The 15,259-nt window shown below is 35.0% G+C and overlaps 1 protein-coding gene across 1 annotated transcript; it reads right to left on the bottom strand.

Annotated features, from left to right (window-relative positions):
• Window positions 1-1,187: 1,187 nt before the first annotated feature.
• On the bottom strand, window positions 1,188-3,560 carry LOC142242841 (phenoloxidase 2-like). Its single transcript, XM_075314362.1, has 3 exons — window positions 1,955-3,560; window positions 1,658-1,893; window positions 1,188-1,588 (listed from the first exon to the last, which is right to left on the bottom strand). The coding sequence occupies exons 1-3, from the start codon at window positions 3,558-3,560 to the stop codon at window positions 1,376-1,378; spliced, it is 2,055 nt and encodes a 684-aa protein (XP_075170477.1). The 3' UTR covers window positions 1,188-1,375.
• Window positions 3,561-15,259: the final 11,699 nt, after the last annotated feature.

Below are 15,259 nucleotides of genomic sequence, written 5' to 3'. Positions count from 1 at the left end.
ACGTCTAACGATTATTTTAAGACTTTGTATGGCCCAAGAAAAACGAATGCCGTTCATGAAATCGCGAACGCCCGTGGACGAAATCGTGAACATTCCGTTTTGATTTTTTGTGAACGTTTCCGTTTCATGTTGTCATCGTGATTTCACGATTGTAGAACGCAATTTTTCTATTAGTGTAGTTCCGACCTTTTCGTAAGTTGTCAGCATAAAAACTTTACATCGCGTTCCTCTTTTAACTCAAATTCGGGCTTTGTCTACAATAATAGGTTAGGTTAGGTTAGGTTAGGTTAGATATATTGACAGACCGATATTTCAGGCTCACGTAGACTATTCAGTCCATTGTAATACGAAAGTGGTGAACGTCTCTCTTATCACTTAATGCGGCACGATTCTATGTTTAGCTCAATGACAAGGTACCACCTAGCCTAGTCCGAACGGTTTTGCACATTGAGGTATTACCATTAAGAGAAGCTTTGAAACACTCAGAAATGTCACTAGCATTACTGAGAGGTTATAATTCACTGCTGAAAAACTTGTTGGTATTTGGTCGAAACTGAAATTGAACCCATGACCCTGTGTGTGAAGGCGGGCATGTTAACCATTGAACCAAGATGATGACTAATGTATTATTGTCTCATAGGTTAGTCGATATTGAGTCGACTTTTAGTTAATGTAGAGATTTAGACTTTGTTTGACAAAACTTCCAAACGCCCATTGAGCGATGTCCACAGGTTTTATTCGGTTGTGAAAGGGTTAAGATAATGCTCTCTTTTTTATTAGAAATAGTAAGAATATGAACCATTCATATAAGCTCCGGTTTTTTTTTTCTTTTCATTCCATTATCACTTCTGTTTATGGGACAAATTGGAAAAGCGAATAAATATGATATTTGGCGGCAATCATCCTAATTTTACCAAGCTTATAATCTCAAAATGTTCACCAGATTAGCTTAACCACCATTGATATATGTTATGTACTTTGATATTTTTTTGCCATAGGAATTGGAACCTCAGAGTGCAGCTAACAGTTGGCATTCAATTGAAGCTAACAATTGGATTTCAATTAATTTATAAAAAAATGGATTAAAATTTCTTCATATGAGGTCATGAGATTAGCTGTTGCTTCACTCTTTGTTTTACCATCCCTTCTATAGAGTGCTTGCATTCAATGACAACGATTGTGTGACATTCATTTTTTATTGCATATTTATTGAGAAATATAATGGCCTATATATTTTTGATTATAACAATATATTTGTGTGTAGCTACCGCAAAATTATTATTATAATTTTCTTAAAATTTACTAAAGGATTTAATCATTTTCGAATAGGAGTCAATGCCGTTGAATGTTATCACACACTTGTTTCCATAGCTGTTTATTGTCTCATGACAATTCGGTTGGGATCATGGCGTATGGTCACATCAACAATGCTCATGTTGGGAGTAAGGAAGGCGGCCAAACGATCAGCGCCTTGACGAGGCAAACGATCGAATGGATAACCCATGGGACGGCGATCGGGATACAGGCGATCGCGAACACCACAATAAGAAGCAGCATCACTGCAAGCTCCAACCAAATCTTGATCAACCTACAGGAATGATTGAATAGTTGTAAAATAATCAATTTCCTTTTTTTTGTTTTTGCTACAAATACTTACGCGATCATCTTCATAATTGGAGACCATAACGAATAATTCGCAACGCATACCCTCGGGTAGACCCTTGGGGATTAACATATGCTGAGGCCAGCCACATCCGCAGAAATTGAATTCCAATTCTTCGGGAGAACCTTCTCCAGGACGATTGCTATCCAAGTTGCGGAAAGTACGTTCGAAGGGTATGGTAACACTGGACTCAGTGGAACGGCGACGAATGGTATTTTGACCAGGGTTCACTAAAATTACCAAAGCAAAATCTTAATACCAATTCCATTTCCAAATACATTCTCTACTTACATTGTACAACAAATTTATCCAATTCAACCATCATCAAACGTTGATCCCTCAACAACCATGGTTGACCACGTTCATCGGTTTTGGGTCCCAAAAAGATTCGTACTGTGCCAAAACGTTGGGCGCCACTATCATTATTCACATTGATGGTATAGGTGAAGGGAGTATGTTGCAAATGTGTGAAACGAGCAAAGACATTACCACGTGGTACAAAGTCCATACCACGAGATAGATCAACATCGGATTGTTGCCAGAATGTGGACAAAATGTTAGGTTGGCCTCCTTCGGAAGCCACTTCGATGCCAGCAATGGAAACACCATCATATTGAAGTTGAGGCAAATTATAGGGTGGCAAACGAGTCTTGTGTTCCTGGAAAATATCATCGATATAGGCATGCCATCTGTAGAAGACAGGATCGCGCATGGCAGTCGCCGAATCACCCATAACACCAAACGATTCCAAATGACGGTGATCAGGATCATGGGCATAGGATATGAAGACATGACCCATGTTATGGAAATCACCATATACCGACTGGTTAGGTGAGATAACCGAGGCTTCCATCATGTTACCCAAAATATCAATACCACGAACCTCATCCAAGGGTATCTGATTACCACTGCCATCCACAACAAAACCTTGATGGATGGCTTCAAAAATGCGATCACGCCATCTCTCCATATCAGCAATGTCCAAATTGATTTGATCCAATTCCCGGTTCAAGTCGCTCAGTTTGGTGTTGGCAAAACGTGGAGGCCAAGCACGACTGGCTACTAGGGAATCCATTTTGGGGAAATAACCCTCGGCGATGGGTTCACGGAAGTTATTGTATCGTACCACACGAGGCAAGTTGTTACTGAAACGCTCCATATTGTAACGGGCAAGCACTTGATTGTGCATGTAGAAGAACAATTCACCACGACGATCCTTGGCCACAATATTGCGATCGCTAGCTTCGAAGGGATATACCAAATGCCAATGCCAGTGATGTAGATTAATACCCATATCTTCGCGGAAATACCATAGGCGATGTTCGGGTTCCAAATCAGAGGCAGTATAATCACGAGGTACTACTATGGGCATGCGTGAACCTTCAGGAACAACGGTGGCTTCTTCTCTCACCATACGGAAGACAGATGAATCAACGAATTTATCGGGGAAATTCATGGCGAAAGAGGGCAAATCCAAGCCTTTAGTATCGGGACGATGTAATAGGGCCACCGACAAGGCATAATTGAAGAGATAGGGATTTACACGATCACGGGCATAGACGGCAACACTTTGCAAATCCTCAATGGAACGCATACCCATGAAGATATCAATCAAACGTCCTGCAATACGACGATGGCGGGGAACAAACAACGAGAATTGTTCCTCACGATCCAAGGACATGGGGATACGTAAATCAGGCAAAGCGATTTCTTTAACGGGGATACGTTGTTCTGCCTTCTCGCCAAAACGACTTTGCACCTCATTTCCAATAGGTCTGTAGCGATCGGTCAAAAACTTATCAGGGATATCGAAAACAGTTGAGGTTTTGCCCTTTTCCATGAACACAGGTTCAGTGGGGCGATCAAACAACAGCAAGAGATTCTTTCTATTTGCCATTTTAGGTTGTTTTATAAAATTAAACTTTTTTTAAACAGAAAAAAGAAACCTTAAGAAATTTGTTTCAAAAATTCCCTAAATTTGGAATTGTTTATGCTTTTCCACACTGTGGAGGAACTGTTGATGTTTGTCACAAATTCTAGCCTATTTATACCCAAATTTCGGCTGGATTATGCATTATCTACAGAGTTTTTTTTTAGTTTATTTGCAAAACCCCACTTAGATATACGAAAATCTAATATCCCATGCGGTTAGTTGTCAAAAATTTTAGTTTCGTGGTCACAATCAAAAATCGACACCTAACCCAAAATTTCATAGATAAAGCATACACAATATTTTCGATGATAACATAAAGGAATTGAAAGTCTCCCAATATTTTTTTATATTAATTAAAGGTTTTTGCAAATTTTTGGGGAAACTTCAGTTTTGGATAAGTTGATTAGTGTATCTTAGCTAATGAATTGTTATTTGGTGCCTGCTTCATCCAATTTATATTATCTTTAGTCAAGAGGATTTTTAAAGAGACTATATAGAACAGGGATTTATCTTATAAACCCACATTGAAAAAAGCATGCCCAGTTCCATTATGGTTTTGGTATTGTTTACGAGCCAATGAAGCGGAGCATTGAAGTAAGGATGTAATTAAGATACAAATTTCTTTTGAATTTGAGCTTTGAATACTTGATACGAGAAGGCAAAAATGAATTCATTCATTTTTTTCAACTTTTTTTCATCATGTTCTATTTGAGTTCTTTAAAAACGTCCTTACGAAATTATTCTGTTTCAAGCAAAAAAGTCTTTAAAATAAAGTGTGGAAAAATATTTCCTATTTTTGAAAGATTTTTAACTTTTTAATACTATTTAATAAATTTCGAAGAATTTTTATACCCTCCACCATAGGATAACTTTGTCATATATTAACTTTGTCATTCCGTTTGTAACACATCGAAATATTGCTCTAGGACCCCATAAAGTATATATATTCTGGGTCGTGGTGAAATTCTGAGTCGATCTAAGCATGTCCGTCAGAACGAAGCAAGCTATCGACTTGAAACTGGTCACAAGTAATTGTTATTGATGTAGGTCGGATGGTATTGCAAATGGGCCATATCGGTTCACTTTTACGTATAGCCCCCATATAAACGGACCCTCAGATTTGGCTTGTGGAGCCTCTCAGAGAAGCATCCGATCCAGCTGAAATTTGGTACATGGTGTTGGCATATGGTCTCTAACAACCATCCAAAAATTGGTCCACATCGGTCTATAATTATATATAGCCCTCATACAAACCGATTCCCAGATTTGGCTTGCGGAGCCTCAAAGAGAAGCAAATTTCATCCGATCCAGCTACAAACTGGCACATGGTGTAAGTATATGGTCTCTAACAACCATGCAAAAATTGGTCCACATCGGTCCATAATTATATATAGCCCCCATATAAACCGATTCCCAGATTTGGCTTGCAAATTTCATCCGATCCGGCTACAATTTGGCACAGGGTTTAAGTATATGATCTCTAACAACCATGCAAAAATTGGTCCACATTGGTCCATAATTATAAAGGATGATACGGTCAAAATTTGGTAAATATAAACTTGACGTATTTCTTTCAATTTTGCATTTAAAAAACCTGAACACCCCTCATTTTGAAGGTGTGTGTGTGTGTAGAATGTTGTATTTTGTGTGTATTTTGATTTTGGAATTCACTCTTCAGTTGTCAAAATGCCGTCCAAGCAAGAAGAGCAGCGTATCAAAATTTTGCTCGCGCATCGCGAAAATCCGAGATACTCGCACGCAAAGCTGGCAAAAACGCTAAAAGTTGCCAAATCAACCGTTACAAATGTAATTAAAGTGTTTGGGGAACGTTTGTCGACAGCCAGGAAGTCTGGAGGGGGGGAAATCTAAACCGGAAGCCGCTGAGACGACAAAGAGAGTTGCCGTTAGTTTCAAGCGAAACCCTAACCTCTCTCTTCGAGATGCCGCAAATAAGCTGGGTGTATCGTCTACAGCCGTGCATCGAGCCAAAAAACGAGCCGGACTATCGACTTACAAGAAGGTAGTGACTCCAAATCGCGATGATAATCAAAATACGACGGCCAAAGCGCGATCCCTGAGGCTGTACACGACAATGCTGACGAAGTTTGACTGCGTGGTAATGGACGACGAAACCTACGTCAAAGCCGACTAAAAGCAGCTTCCGGGACAGGAGTTTTATACGGCAGAAGGAAGGGGAAGGTAGCAGATATTTTCAAGCACATAAAACTGTCAAAGTTCGCAAAGAAATATCTGATTTGGCATGTCATCTGTAACTGTGGCTTGAAAAGCAGCATTTTCATAGCTTCCGGGACTGTCAACCAAGAAATTTACGTGAAAGAGTGTTTGAATAAACGTCTGCTGCCTTTCCTGAAGAAACACGGTTGTTCCGTACTGTTTTGGCCGGATTTGGCATCTTGCCATTACGGTAAAAAGGCCATGGCGGCGTACCACTGCCAACAACGTGCAGGTGGTTCCCAAGGACAAGAACCCTCCCAACACGCCAGAGCTCCGCCCAATTGAGAAATACTGGGCTATTGTCAAGCGGAACCTAAAGAAGACCAAAACAAGTAAGGAAAGTCTAAAGTCGGGCGGGGCCGACTATATTATACCCTGCACCACTTTGTAGATCTAAATTTTCGATACCATATCACATCCGTCAAATGTGTTGGGTGCTATATATAAAGGTTTGTCCCAAATACATACATTTAAATATCACTCGATCTGGAAGAATATGATGGACTTCTACAAAATCTTTAGACTCAAAATTTAAGTCGGCTAATGCACTAGGGTGGAACACAATGTTAGTAAAAAATATGGGAAACATTTAAATCTGAAGCAATTTTAATGAAACTTCGCAAAAGTTTATTTATGATTTATCGGTCGATATATATGTATTAGAGTTTAGCAAAATTAAAGTCATTTTTACAACTTTTCGACTAAGCAGTGGCGATTTTACAAGGAAAATGTTGGTATTTTGACCATTTTTGTCGAAATCAGAAAAACATATATATGGGAGCTATATCTAAATCTGAACCGATTTCAACCAAATTTGGCGCGCATAGCAACAAAGCTAATTCTACTCCCTGTGCAAAATTTCAACCAAATTGGGGTAAAACTCTGGCTTCTGGGACCGTATTAGTCCATATCGGGCGAAAGATATATATGGGAGCTATATCTAAATCTGAACCGATTTCAATAAAATTTGGCACACTTGACTATAGTACTAATTGTTCTTCTTGTGCAAAATTTTAAGCAAATTAGGGTAAAACTCTGGCTTCTGGGGCCATATAAGTCCATATCGGGCGAAATATATATATGGGAGCTATATCTAAATCGGAACCTATTTCTTCCAAAACCAATAGGGATCTATTCTGAGCCAAAACACATACTTATGCCAAATTTGAAGTCGATTGGACTAAAACTGCGACCTAGACTTTGATTACAAAAATGTGTTCACGGACAGACGGACAGACGGACATGGCTATATCGACTCAAGAGCCCACCCTGAGCATTTTTGCCAAAGACACCATGTGTCTATCTCGTCTCCTTCTGGGTGTTGCAAACATATGCACTAACTTATAATACCCTGTTCCACAGTGTGGAGCAGGGTATAAAAACTGCTAAGGACGAGCAGCAGTTCAAGGCAAACTGGCTTTCTGCGGCGAAGAAGGTGGACAAGGTGGCTCTACAAAATCTGATGGCAGGCAATTCGGATTTGGAAAAGCGAAAGCCTAACTGAATATATTTCCTGAATTTTATACTAATTGAACTTGAAAAAGAAATTTAATTTGATTTTTAAATAAATAAACACGCGTTTTCCCTTGACCAAATTTTGACCGTATCACCCTTTATGTAGCCCCCATATAAACCGATACCCAGATTTGCCTTGCGGAGCCTCAAAGAGAAACAAATTTCATCCGATCCGGCTGAAATTGGGTACATGATGTTGGTATATTGTCTCTAACAACCATGGAAAAGTTGGTCCTTATCGGTTCATAATTATATATAGCCCCCATATAAACCGATTCCCCAGATTTGGCTTGCGAAGCCACTAAGAGAAGCAAATGGTATCTAACAACCGTGCCAGAATTGGTCCATATCGGTCCATAATTATATATAGCCCCCATATAAACCGTTCTCCGGATTTGACCTCCGGACCACTTGGACGAGCAAAATGCATCCGATCCGGTTCAAATTTGGAACGTGGTGTTAGTATATGGCCGCTAACAACCATACCAAAATTGGTCCATATCGGTCTATAGTTATATATAGCCGATCTCCAATCACACAAAAATTGGTCCATATCGGTTCATAATCATGGTTCCCACTCGAGCCAAAAAAAAAATCTACCAAAATTTTATTTCTATAGGAAATTTTGTCAAAATTTTAAAAGATTTAATTTCTATCGAAAATTTCGTTAAAATTTCATTTTTATATGTTAGGAGGTTTTAAGATACCTAGCCATCGGCAAGCGTTACCGCAACCCAAGTAATTCGATTGTGAATGGCAGTGTTTAGAAGAAGTTTCTACGCAATCCATGATGAAGGGTACATAATCTTCGGCCTGGCCGAACTTACGGCCGTATATACTTGTTTAAAATTAATAAAGCGAATTTGACCCAAAAATTTCTTGCAGGTAAAGATTCCCAGTTTTAAATCAAATCAAACTTAACCATAACCATTATTTAAATTTTGTCGAAAAAAATGCTAAATCCGATCTGAAAAATTGTGCATTTTTGAAATTATTTGAGATCAAACGTTTCAGACAAGCGTTAAAATCCATTAAAAATTATAAAAATTATTTATTTGACAAAATATCATAGAATTTTTTAAGTTACATCAAAAACATTGAATTCGGATCACACCTAAAGAAGTTATGTAAATTCAGTGCAACGGCTGTTGAAATGGAGGTCTTCCGTCCTATGACAAGCCCATGTTAAATTCATCACCTCTGCGTCAATTTTGCATCACTTCCGGATACAAAAATAACATTTTCTCTACTTTTTTTGGCGACGCTTTTTTTGCTGGGCGACTTTGATATCACATAAAGAAAAAAAGTTGAAAAACTAACAAATTAAAAGATGTTTCCTAGAATCAAGTACGCAAAAATTTAAAATATGATTGTGACTTAAATGTACCCTTACTTCAATTCTTCTCTTCTTTGGTTCGGAATCAATACCAAAATCTTTAGTCTGAAGGCAAACTCATTGGAACCGGGCATGCTGTTTTTGTCTGTGTACTAAGCAAGAAGGAGATTCAAGGAAACGTATCGAGCAATAGCTATACAACAGAGGAAACAAGGTCCTCAAGTCATTTGCCGGCAGTACTTGGGTTGCGGACAAAGAAACCTTGTTAACTACCTATAAGGCAATTGGCCGGTCAGTGGTAAACTATGCAGCGCCAGTGTGGACACCACAGACTAGTGATACGCAGTGGAATAACATTCAAACCTTTCAGAACGCTGCCCTTAGAACTGCGAGTGGGTGTCTCCGCAGCACACCTCTGGATCACCTTTATGTGGAGACAAAGATCATCCCTGTGCGAAGACACAACTACATGTTGTCAAAGCAGTATCTCCTGGGTTGTTATCGCAGTAATCATCCAAACCACCATCTCATGGATGCACAACCACCACCCAGGAACGTAAGGGTTGATATACATAATCTAGAGCGCGAGATCCAGCACTACAAAAGAGAACCTCTAGATCAAGCAGCGTACCAGGCAGGTTTGAACAGGATTCATGAGGATGCTGTAGCTGAAGAGGTGAGAAGCTACAAGGTTAATCCTGTTCTCGGAGTCCGTCCACCGCCCACAGCACCGGAGGAAAGAGACCTCCCACGGCAGACTAGGGTAGTTTTAGCCCAGTTAAGATCAGGCAAGTGCAGCCGCCTCAACCTATTTATCAGTGATTGATAGCAGCGTAGCAGACATATGTCCAATTTGCAACCAAGGGCCACACGACACGCGTCATCTTTCCTCTTGCCCAGCTAAACCAACCCGTCTTACCGCCAGGTCACTCTGGACGCACCCCACCTTAGTCGCAGAGTTCCTCGATCTGGCCACAAGCTGAAGTACCAAAGCGTGTAACATAAAAATGGATGAAATCACAATAAACTGTTACAACAACAACAATAGCTATAATGTTATGCCGCAGTGTCATAATGCGATCAATACACAAACATTTGAATTGACGTTTCGATGGATCGTGTTCAATGGCGTTTGTGGCGGGTTGAGCTAAGGCGTTCTTTTATGGTGCCAGTGGTACAGTTTTGACAAAATTTGCTATAGAAAACAAAAATGTTGAAAACATTAGCTATAGAAATAAAATTTTGAATATATTTTCAATAGAAATGAAATTTCTACAAAATTTTCTATAGAAATTAAATTTTGACAAAATTTTCAATACAAATGAAATTTTGACAAAATTTTCTATAGAAATAAAATTTTAACAAAATTTTCTACAGAAATAAAATTTTGACAAAATGTTCTATGAAAGAAAATTTTAACAAAATTTTCTACAGAAATAAAATTTTAACAAAATTGTCTACAGAAATAAAATTTTAACAAAATTTTCTATAGAAATAAACTTTTAAATTTTTAATAGAAATGATTTAAAAAAAAAAAAACTTTCAATAGAAATGAAATTTTGACAAAATTTTCTATAGAAATAAAATTTTAATAAAATGTTGACAAAATTTTCTATAGAAATAAAATTTTGGCAAAATTTTCTATAGAAATAAAATGTTGGCAAAATTTTCTATAGAAATAAAATTTTGACAACATTTGCTATAGAAGTAAAATTTTGACAAATTTTTCTATAGAACTAAAATTTTGACAAAATTTTCTACAGAAATAAAATTTTGACAAAATTTTCTATAGAAGTAAAATTTTGACAAATTTTTCTATAGAAGTAAAATTTTGAAAAATTTTTCTATAGAAATAAAATTTTGACAAAATTTTCTACAGAAATAAAATTTTGACAAAATTTTCTATAGAAATAAAATTTTGACAAAATTTTCTATAGAAATAAAATTTTGACAAAATTTTCTATACAAATAAAATTTCGACAAAATTTTCTATAGAAATAAAATTTTGACAAAATTTTTTATACAAATAAAATTTCGACAAAATTTTCTATACAAATAAAATTTCGACAAAATTTTCTATAGAAATAAAATTTTGACAACATTTTCTTTGGAAATAAAATTTTGACAAAATTTTCTTTAGAAATGAAATTTTGACAAAATTTTCTATAGGAAAAAAAATTTAACAAAATTTTCTATACAAATAAACTTTTAAATTTTTAATAGAAATGCATTTTTTACAAAAATTTTCAATAGTAATAAAATTTTGACAAAATTTTCAAAATTAGAAAATCAAAAATTGGCGATTGACAAAATTTTCAATAGAAATAAAATTTTGACAAAATTTTCTATAGAAATAAAATTTTGACAAAATTTTCTATAGAAATAACATTTTGACATAATTTTCTATAGAAATAACATTTTGACAAAATTTTCTATAGAAATAAAATTTTTACAAAATTTTCTATAGAAATAAAATTTTGACAAAATTTTCAAAATTAGAAAATCACAAATTGGGGATCGAAACTATTTGGAAATCTCTTGTTTTGCTCGGATGCTACCAGAGATCAGCCCGTGGACCTTGTTTTTTGTTTTTTTTTTTTTTTGATAACCTACTTTTTAACTGCATTCTACTTGAAATTTAATTGAATTATTGATCTTTTGTATTAATATTATATTAATACAAAAGTTTAAGTCGCTGTTGAATTATTGTTTAATTTCCCAATCATATTATTGTGAATCATCAACTTTAAAACATGTATGTTTCTTGGTGGACTTAATCACAGAAAATCTGTAATTAAATTTTGCATCTCAAACGCTCCAAAAGGTTACCGAAGTGTTGTCCCTCCCAACTACCCAAAAATACAGCACACACACACTAAACGAATTGGTGTCTACCTACTCAATTGCTTCGTCCACAATCTTCCTATACCCCAATTCTAATTACTTCTTTTAGACGTCCTGGTATATTGTCAGAAATAATAGATAACGTCCTTATAAATACTAGCCACTTTGTCCTATTAGATCATCTCACTTAAACACAGCTTTTAAAGTAGATTTCTTTTTTTTTATTTTATTTTATTTAATTAATTACAATAACATTCCGCTACTTATAACATACATTCATATATGGTAAATATAGTTCCTTTTTTATAATTTTAGTATATATAATCTTTCTATATAATATTGTGTTTGTATGTAATATTGATTTTTTTATATAACATTATTTTTTCTTTGTCTGCTTTTGCTGTAATCATAAGTTTTTGATTATATGAATTTAATAAATAGAGATTTCTTTGGTTGTGTTCCTTGTTTCGTACTTGCTTTTTTTGCTTTTGTTTATTTTATTTTTCTTTGTTTTTGATTCGATTTATGGCATAAATTATAATTTATTACAACTATTTCATACATATTTATAAATTTAAGAATTTTTATTTTGTTTTAATTTATATGCTTTGTTTGTTTTTTTTTTGTCATAACAATAATTTGTCAAAAGAAATTTATCATAAATATGTATTTTTGTATATATAGTTGTTGTTCTTGTTTTTTTTTTTTTTTTGTAGTGTTGTGGTTTTCCTTATCACTGGCTTTCACAATGTATGCCTGTTAGTAATATCTTTGGTTTTATGATGTCCATCATACACATACATATCTTGCCTTTATGTGTATGTATGTACATGTGTTTGCATGTAGATAAAGTACTTTAGTGTTTTTTTGTTTAAACAATTTCCCTAAATAGTATTACCATAGTTAAATTTAATTTTTATATGTTTGCCGTTGTTTTGTTTCTACAAAACCAAATGTTTTATTTTCTAAAATCATATTAAAAAGGGTATAAAAACTGAAAAAAATATATAGTTTGTATTGGTTTTCAAATTTCCATGACATTTTTGAACCAAATACTGATTATCATTAATTTTGAGCACATTGTTTTGACAGTATAGAGTATAAAGTTTATGAAGTTCACAGCTTAGAATCTGAGGATATCTTTGTAATATACCTATAAACACAGAGAATAATTTTATGTAATTCGTAGAGCAATTTAATATGTGTTGAACTCTGTTCAACAGTAATTTTTATCGTATAACAATTATTGAATTGATTAATTGAATCTATGAATTGCTAAAATGAATTACACCTAGATAGTTAAGTTCATATCTGCTTATTTATTGATATAGTGGTAACCCTAGCAGCTTTCTCTTTCACACAGGGAAAGTTTTCACTCAAATTATTTTCAAATATTTGTCCTTTTCTAAATTACCTTGTACTAATTAATTATGTCTGCCTAATGAATTTTCAATACTTCACTTGTGTTTTGTCAGTCAAACTGGTAAGCAGCCGCCATCCACAATAAACCTAAATTTTATAACGTTTATACTGAAACTGCCTCTTTTTATTTACTTTCTGTTTTTTCATACTGACTTACGATTCTGGGAGATTATTAAACTATACAGTCCATTCCAGTCTAAGCCGTCTCGGAATTGTACATGGTCCATCGAACCGTTCAAAGGACTAGTTGGAAGATAAGAAAAGTTTTGGATAACGTCCACTGATTACTGATTCTTAAAAGTATATTCTATCTATAATGGAAAAGAGGTACGTAAAATTTGTTATTTTGTGAACGGATAAAATTGTGGAATTTTTTGTTGAAATTTTATGACAACTGTTGTTAAAGTTTCTGCCTGTGCTACTGGGCAAGCACAAGTCATTACATTACATTTCATGAGACAAGTACATGAAATAGCTTTTTACGAAAGCGCTGCTATATTGCTTTACAAGCACAACTATTAATTTTGAAAAGGTTCTTCACGAGACCCTTTTAAAATCTTGTGTTGGCTCGTTTGATAATTTGGGTGATATTCTTTCTGGTTGTGTATTCTCAAGACTATCAACGAGTGTAAATTGTTTGAAATTATTGCAGAAATGCAAATTCTCTCGTTACCAGGTCTATGTTAAGTTCTTTACATGAAGAAAGAATGCTGCTTTTTACGAAAGCATTTGTAACACTGTAAATTGGAAGTGGTTTTGCTTTACGAGCAACACTAAAATTTAGATCCATACATACTTACCCACTGTTTATGTCTACGACACTTACCTTCAACATATTGAACATTCATAGCAGAAATGTTTTTAACATTTACATTGGATACTTACCTTTGATATTCTCAATCGAATCGCAACATTTGTATGTCACATTTATGTTTATAATATTCGTGCATACTTACCTTCAACATATTGAACATTCATAGCAGAAATGTTTTTAGCATTTACATTGGATACTTACCTTTGATATTCTCAATCGACTCGCAACATTTGTTTGCAACATTTATGTTTATAACATTCATGCATACTTACCTGCAACATATCTAATTTTCATAACAGACACATTTATATTGTTGATACTTACCGGTCAACTCGCAACATTTGTTTTCAACATTTATTCAAAGAATATTTACGTTGATCAATAACACCACTGTTAACTCACACTTGCTTTGAATACTAGTCACACTCAGCCACAACAATCCTCTACATTAATAGCCTCTTCAAACGCTCATACATAGTCTCAGTCAATAACTCTTTAACATCATTTATACGAATTCTATATTCGTCCGTCTGTTAAAATTACAAATCATAAACCTGTGCAGTTAATATCAACCAAACTCTCTTAAGTTCTGCGTAATACATTTGCATTCTGTAAAGTTGACAGCGCAGTCGGACTGGCCGACAACCATAACATCTTGGATTCTCTTAACGATGACAATATTTGCTTTGCTTCTCATTTAATTGAGTGGTTACATACTTGCCCTATTGTTAACACGAAATCATTATACGTGGGAAATAATTATTTATTATTTCACTTTGTTTAAGTGGTTCACATCGATGATATCTAACAGAAACAAACTGAAAGTTTAATGAATTAGGAGCTTCTAAAATCATTTCTTGCATATATAATGAAATGAAATCAAAATTGTTATATTGTAATCCCGCAAGTAAAAAAGTTGAAATCGATAGGGCATCTCTGTGACTGCATCTTAAGAAAGAGAGGATGTCATATTAGCAAAGCCGGCAAATTGTCATTTTGATTGAAATTTTAAGACGTAAAGTAGTTGAAGTGGAGAGCTTAAAGAAAGTTTATTGGAAAAAAGGAGACCGTATAGAAACAAAATTAAAAGTATAAATTTGGAAAATTAAAACAAAAATTGAGGGCGAGATATTTGGAAAATTACGCTGTTGAATCAAAATATGAATGGTTATCCAATCATTGTCTATTGGTCTATTGGTTTTCATGAGTTGGAGTTGGTGGACGAAAGTTTGGTTGGTGTTTTTGTTGTAACGGTGCTCGGAAGGCACATGCGGTGCATATTGGCAATTGAAGGCTTACGTGTTTGAATCAACGAGAGGAGGGTAAAGTAGAGGGGTGAGTGGATGTTAGTATACATATGAATAAAAGAAAAATAATGTTTATGTATAAAAAGGTGTTGCCATCACAGTGTTGAAGACAAACACGCGAAAGGAAGATCACTTAAAGGGAAAATACAAATGATGATTTCCTTGTTTGGAGATTTAATGATTGTTCAAG

Source organism: Haematobia irritans, unplaced genomic scaffold (genome assembly GCF_050003625.1).
Source record: "Haematobia irritans isolate KBUSLIRL unplaced genomic scaffold, ASM5000362v1 scaffold_8, whole genome shotgun sequence".
Lineage (NCBI taxonomy): Eukaryota > Metazoa > Arthropoda > Insecta > Diptera > Muscidae > Haematobia > Haematobia irritans.
This window is presented reverse-complemented; position numbering and strand designations above follow the sequence as displayed.